This window comes from Pseudonaja textilis, chromosome 9, assembly GCF_049901715.1.
Source record: "Pseudonaja textilis isolate UNSWEBS1 chromosome 9, rPseTex1.2, whole genome shotgun sequence".
Classification (NCBI taxonomy): domain Eukaryota; kingdom Metazoa; phylum Chordata; class Lepidosauria; order Squamata; family Elapidae; genus Pseudonaja; species Pseudonaja textilis.
The window spans coordinates 25,612,255-25,619,170 of record NC_141998.1 but is presented as its reverse complement, the minus strand read 5'-3'; the positions used below and the strand labels follow the sequence as shown (position 1 = coordinate 25,619,170).

The following is a 6,916-nucleotide window of genomic DNA, read 5'->3' as shown; positions in this document are numbered from 1 at the left end:
TTCTCCCTTCCCCTGGGAGGAGGCAAGAAAAACGGGGCTGGATTTCCCCATCCATCTGGAGATCTTTCCACTCTGGAGATGCAGACCCAGATACAGAAACCAAAATAGAAACTCTTGGTGGGGGGGAAAAAAACCAGCTGGGTTGCTTGGGAGGACAAGCTGAGGAAGCTGCTCTTCTCCCTTCCAAAGGCCACGCCCGGGAGGCAATCTCAGCCGTCATTACTTGCCCCCTCCCCTTCCCCCCCCACCCCCACCCCCCAGGGGGGGAGAGGGCTCCCCACGCTCTCCTAGGTCAGGTGAGTTTCGTTCAGCAACAACCCGGGCAGGTAAAGCACCCCAATGTGTCACCATCGGAAACCTCCCACCGGGGAGGGTGTGAGAGGGAAGGAATGTGCAACCTACAGAGTATATAAGAGCTTGGCTGATGGCCCGCCTGCCAAAGTTTTCCAGGGCAGACCAGGGGAAGCCTACGGAGGAGCAGAGGAGGAAGAAGAGGAAGAGGAGGCCAGAAGAGAAGGAAGGAGAAGACTTGGAAAAGATGGCTTGGCTCAAGCTCACCACGCCCCTCTTCTTGCTGGGGGCTCTGCTGGTTTGGCCGGCTTTCTGCCAACAGCCCCCCTGCGAGGTGGTCCGGAAGACGGTGCCACGGGGCTCCTTCCGGCTGGACGTGGAGCCCCGCGATTATACGCCCAATAACGTCTATACAGGTATGTGCCTATTTCACATCTGCGGCCTCTCTATCCTGCCTTGCCTTTCGTCCTTTGGCACGTAAAGTTCTCTCGCCGTTATTTCAGCTCTTCCTCTCAGTATCCGCCTTACGATTCAGTATCTCAGGTGATCGACTGGATGTTTTTCATCATATTCCGGGGTGTGAGTGGTGAATCCTCCCTTCCTTCCTTCCTGCTTAGACAGTACTGTGAAGCAGTATATAAGTCTACTGCTATCTTCCTTCCTTCCTTCCTTCTTTCCTTCCTTCCTTCCTTCCTTCCTTCCTTCCTTCCTTCCTTCCTTCCTTCCTTCCTTCCTTCCTTCCTTCCTTCCTTCCTACCTACCTACCTACCTACCTTCCTACCTACCAGAGCTTTTAAAGAAGAGATTGGACACCTATTTGTCTGGAATGGTCTGGGGTCCCTTCAAACTCTGTGATTCTATTATGCTGTTTTCCTTCCTCCCTTCCACCCTCCCTCTCTCCCTTCCTTCCTTCAATTCCCATTTCCTTCCTTCTTCTCCAGCGGCTCTTCAGAGAATTCCTAGAAGAATCATTCCAATATTTTTATTTTTTAAAAAAGAAGAAGAACCTTTCCAGAATTTAGCCTGCCCCGAGTGGCGTTTGAGGCTTGCAGTGCCTCGGGGAGCAGAGGGGAAGGAGATCCCAGAGGTCTTCTGGTCCAACCCCCTGCTCAACCACGCCGGACAAATGGCTGTCCGGTTTCTTCTTAAAAGCCTCCAGTGAGGGAGTATCCAGGATTTCTGAAGGCAACTGGGTTGATTTTTCTCACGGTCAGGAACGTTAACCTGGCGGGGGGATAGGCAAGGGCTTTCCAGCAACTGCAGAATTCATTGTACGATCTGTAAAAGGAGAAATTACAGCGTGGCAGGTTGTCTGGAATTATAGAAGAACAGCTCCTGGTCTAGAAAAATGTCTAGGCTTTTCCAGGGCAAAAAAAAAAATGGTTAGCTATTGGAGAGGACAAGTGTACGTTGCTAGATCCATTCCAAAGCACCCTTCTTCTCCCTCAGAAGAGAGCTGGAAGATTGGGATAGTAAGGAGAAGGAGGTTCCCAAAGAGCGCTGAGGCAGGTTGGCTGGCTTATGCCCCTATTGCAGAACTGAACACTGAGGCCAGCTACGAAACGCTCGGCCTGTTCTTGGTTCTCATGGGTGTTTCCCCCATTTCACAACTCGCCCTTTAATGCCAGCCACGCTCGGTCGAAACGCAACCTGGGCTGAGCCCCACCTCGTGAGTCAGAGGTAGCCCACAGCGGAATGCTGGAGATCTAAGGACAGGTTGGATTCCTTAGGCCGCCTGGAATTTTCCTCCGGCACCTCATCTCCAACTCAAGGCATTTCTTTCCCCAAATAAAAACTCCTTCTGCTTCCTCCTTTCCTTGGCAGTATCGATCTCTGGTGCAGAAAACGCCTCTTCTGTGATCTTGCAAACGGTGCCTTCGGACAACAGCGGTGAGGGGCTGTGGGAAGAGGAGAAGTGGCTGGTCCGTTGCGGCCCCTCGGAGACCATCATGAAGAAAAACATCTCAGGGTCCGCCATCCGGACCCGCTGGATTTCCTCAAGCAACCTCAACGTTGGATCGGCAGAAATAAGGTGAGGGTCCTGGAGAGGGGGCGGTGAAGGAGACCGTGGGCTTCACATGCTCAGATGCTCTGTCGTTAAAGGAGTCAGGAGGCACGCAAATACATTTCCGCACACTGTTTTTTTTTAGTCTTTGCCATAATCCTGTGAGGAAAGTGAGTCTGAAAGACGGAAGTCTCAAGGGCTGAGACTAAAACACAGAGACCGATTTTTCAGCCCCAAGTGCTAAATAAAACTTTCACATGGCAGGGAAGCATTTCTTCTTACAAGAGCCACAAGCTGAAGACAGGCCCATCACCTCTTTGGACTGTTCTTGTCAGCTTCTCAAGGGTGGCCATTCTGGCCCTTCAGCATCTCCAACGATCTACTGGGTGTTTTTCATCCAGTTCCCTGGCAGAGGTGGTGAATCAATCCTTCCTTTTTTCCTCATTCTCCATTCTTTCCTTCCTTCCTTCCCTCCCTCCTTCAATTCCCATTTCCTTCCTTCCATTCCCATCTCCTTCCCTCCCTCCTTCCTCGTTCCTATGTTTCTCCTTCCTTCCTTCCTTCCTTCCTTCCTTCCTTCCTTCCTTCCTTCCTTCCTTCCTTCCTTCCTTCCTTCCTTCCTTCCTCATTCTCTATTCCTTCCTTCCATTCCCATCTCCTTCCCTCCCTCCATCCCTCTTTCCCTCCCTCCTTCCTCATTCCTATATCTCTTCTTCCTTCCTTCCTTCCTTCCTTCCTTCCTTCCTTCCTTCCTTCCTTCCTTCCTTCCTTCCTTCCTTCCTTCCATCCATCCACCCATCCATCCAAGACTAGCTTAAACCACCTGCCAGCTATGGAATTGTTCCCTTCCTCTTATGATTAATCAGCATTTTAATGCCGTGGTTCCGATCACCAGGAAATGTCTTGTACGAATCCTACAGATAACTGAACATTGGTCAGGATCAAGCTCGCTCTCCTAAACCATTCTGCCTCATTCTGGTGCCATGATAGGAAGCCAGACATTTGAAAATGAAGTTAAATGGTGCTTCTTGCTTTCCTAAATTCTGCGCAAAAAGAAAATTTTAAAAAGGAATCGACTTCCTGTGGAAGTTTCCAGCTTCTCTCCTTTTCTCAATGTCTGTTTTCTGCTTGTCTGTTTCCAAACAGAGCCTTCGTCACTTTTGCCAATGGAACCACCCTGCTCCAGACCAGGACTTTGGCAAAAGGTAATTTTAGCATGTTCTTGGGAAAAACAGCTTGGGAATATTTTGCAACAATGGTTTGGTTTTGGGGTGAGGACGATTCAAAGCACTGAGCAACGCTAGAATGTAATTCAGTGGAAGCAGACCCAACATCACGGTGACTGTAAGCCACATCCTCTTAGCATCCAGCCTCAAACTCCAGAGATGCTCAGGAGGTCAGACAAAAGATGTGCCCAGGTGCTCTCCTTCCCTGAGAAAGCTTGGGAGGCAGGTGCGTTTTTAAAAGGCCATCAAAACAGTCAAGATGGCAGGAGTAGGGTTGCCACTGAAGCTCCAGAGCACCTCAAAACCAGACAGAGCTTCCATCTCGCCTCAAACTGATGCCCCTTGTGAGGGTCTTCTCAAGCTGCTTGGGTTGGCATCACAGGACTTCCCCTTCCTCCATCAGCAAAAGGGCTCATCTAACCTGGCTTCCGTTTTTCCTTCCAGGCGGGGCCAGCTCAATGCCATCGTCTTCCGTCGCCCGGCCAACCAGCAGCACCGGAAATCCGACTCTTCTGAGCCACCCGAGTGATGGTCACCACCACATCAACGCCACCTCCTTCCACCATAATTTAGCGCCTTCCCATCCATCCACCAAAGGTCCGCACAGTTCGGTCTCGGTGACCCAAGCCAGCTCGTGCCTTCTCGCCATGCTTCAGTTTCTTTCCATCTCTCTGGGATACAAGCTCCTGGCTTAAGCTCTGGCCCCAGGTTATCAGGAGCCCCTGTCCATCTTTGTGCACCACCAGAATTTGAGAACTAATGGACTGGTTTTCTTGGGAACCAAATATCCCTCCTGCAAAATCCCCCTTCCTTCCCCGGCCCCCTTCCCAATCTCTCTTTTCCGCTGAACTCAGAGGCCCATACCAGAACCCACTTCGGCGTCTGTCTTGCCTCAATCCAAAGAGAAATGTCCTACTGCAGGGGTATTAAACTCCATTGCATCGAGGGCTGCATCAGCGTTGTATTTGACCTCAGGGGGCCCGGGGTGGACGGGGCCAGCTCAACGTCACTCGTGTCGGAGTTGCCTGTAGGGGCCCAAGTGCTCTGCCAGCGAAAATGGGCTCCTGAGCTCTGCTTCCGGCTGCGACAGCTTCCTGCAACGAAACGGAGCTTGGGAGGGCCACACGTGGCCTTCCCGAGCTCCGTTTCCAGCTGCAACGGCTGCCAACCCTCTGCCAGTGAAAACGGAGCTTGGGGGAGCCACGTGCAGCCCTGATGAGCTCCCTTTTTGCTGGCAGAGTCGCCACGGGCTGGTTCTTCATTGTTTCCAGGGTGGTCCTGCGGGCCAGATCTAAGCACAGAGGCAGCTGCTGTTTTAAATGTATGTGACTACAATCCAACCCACGGGCCTTGAGTTTGACACCCCTGTCCTACTGTATGGTAATTGGGGGAAGGAGGGGGAATCCAGCCTCTGTTGTGTTTGCAACAGAGTCTCTGGCTTCAAAACATAGCAGTGAACTCAAATGTCAACCAATGGCTGCCCCAATTCAGCTGCGCAGAGACAGATTGTCTATTCACCTAACACTAAGACCGTTCCGGGACCCAAAAATGCTAAGAGGCAGCTGTTGTTTTAAATGTATTTGATTACAATCTAGGCAAAAGCGCTCTTTAAAAAATAAGACCTCTCCCCTCCAGAGCTTCCTCTTGCAAAAGAGTGTCTCTATTCTCCATTGAAAGGAGAATTCCAGGGTTTGATTTCGGAGAGGGACGGGAGGCAGACGAGGGCATTCGAGGCCTGGATAGTCATACTGTCACAAACTGGAACCGATATTCTTCCCACCACCACCAGTCCTGCAAAGATGCTGACCGAAGCATTTTGTAACAGACCGATGGGACCGCACAACTGCTCGAAGGCTTGTCCTGGACGGCTGTGCTTGACTGCCAACCGAAATACACATTTGAAAAATTCTCAAGCTAAATTGTCTCTCTTTTCATCTCTGGTCCAACCGACCATCTGGACTTCACAACTCTGAGACTGGAAAGATTCCCTCTCTGTTTTTGTCCCTAGCCTTTTTGCTATTTAAATCCCCTGCTGGTAAGGCGTTCTCCTGTGTTTATAAAGAAAACGGCCTTTTTCTTTTCTCCCAAAATAACTTGGGGAGCTGCTCGCAGCTACTATTACTTACTATGTGTCCGAAATCTGTCTTGAGATTTTTTTAAAATAAAATTGAAGGAGGTAAGAAGAAAAAAGAGAAGAGAAGAAGGATTTTGGAAGCTCGGAGTCCTGATGTTGGACTTTCAAAAGTTCTGTGCGTGTTACTGAATTTGTTTGCTGTTGTTGTACATACTGTATCTTTTGGGAAACGTATTTTGAAACTCCACTGTGCTTTCCGAAGCCAATAAAATATATTCATAAGATCTGGTGCAAATTGTGGTCTCTGGTGTTGGGAGGTTCGGGGAGCGATGGCACGACCAACTTCAGTCTCTAGGGCAGTGTTTCTCAGCAGTGGCAACTCAAAAGTTGTGTGGACTTCAACTCCCAGAATTCCCACACCAGCAAAGGAGACCGATGGTTAGCCAGAACTTGGGACCTTCTCTAGCTGAACATTGGGTCCTCCAAAGCTTAAGTTCTCATCTTATTTACAATCCAGTGCAGTGTTTTCCAACCTTGCAATTTTTTAAGATGTGTGGACTTCAACTCCCAGAATTCCCCAGCCAGCACAGCTGGCTGGGGAATTCTGGGAGTTGAAATCCACATAATTTACAATGGCCAAGATTGGAAACCTTGGCCTACCCCTAATTCCCACCTGATGAACTCCAATTGCGTTAGCCTACACTTCTCACGAGCCATCCTCCAAGTAACCTAAACACCTAGGGCAGGAGCCCCCAAATTTGGCAACTTTAAGACTTGTGGACTTCAACTCCCAGAACTGAAGTCCGCAAGTCTTAAAGTTGCCAAGTTTGGAGAACTCTGACCTACAGAATCCTGGTTCCAAAAGTCCAACCAAAGCAGTTGGTTAGAAAAAGAATGCATCTGGAGCCCGATTTCACCCACGCTGTCCATTTCTCAAGGTCACACGAAGAAAAACAATCAGAACTAACGAATTCTCTCCCCACACCCCTTTTGAATTATTCCTCCGTTCAAATGCACCGAAATGACTTTCAGTGGCTTTTCTTTCTTCCCCGAGGCTTCTCCCTGCTTTTTTTTTTTTTGCTAATGACTCTGGCAAGCCAGTTTCAGCCAGAATCCCTGGCCCACCCAGTCGATGTTGACATGCATCTAATCTTGCCAAATAACAACCGTATTTTATTGCCTGGCCAAACACAGGATCCATTTTAATGAAGGCGTCCGTAACTGCAATGACTTGCGGGATGCAAATTAACCCCAAATGCCCTTGCTTTCATGTCAGCAGCTCATCAGTGGGGAGGAAACCCCTGGTTCTGCTCCAGGACA

At 49.8% G+C, this 6,916-nt stretch overlaps 1 protein-coding gene across 1 annotated transcript; it reads left to right on the top strand.

The window, feature by feature from the left end:
- Nucleotides 1-432: 432 nt before the first annotated feature.
- On the top strand, nt 433-5,880 carry LOC113441863 (placenta-expressed transcript 1 protein-like). The gene is made up of 4 exons (XM_026709074.2): nt 433-707; nt 2,116-2,323; nt 3,443-3,501; nt 3,967-5,880. The coding sequence occupies exons 1-4, from the start codon at nt 539-541 to the stop codon at nt 4,215-4,217; spliced, it is 687 nt and encodes a 228-aa protein (XP_026564859.2). The 5' UTR covers nt 433-538; the 3' UTR covers nt 4,218-5,880.
- Nucleotides 5,881-6,916: the final 1,036 nt, after the last annotated feature.

Excerpts from the sequence above, each read along its gene's own strand:
- LOC113441863 (XM_026709074.2), top strand. The coding sequence starts at position 539 with ATGGCTTGGCTCAAGCTCACCACGCCCCTCTTCTTGCTGGGGGCTCTG. Across the intron at positions 2,324-3,442 it reads GTTGGATCGGCAGAAATAAG|AGCCTTCGTCACTTTTGCCA; the intron begins GTGAGGGTCCTG and ends GTTTCCAAACAG. Across the intron at positions 3,502-3,966 it reads GACCAGGACTTTGGCAAAAG|GCGGGGCCAGCTCAATGCCA; the intron begins GTAATTTTAGCA and ends TTTTCCTTCCAG.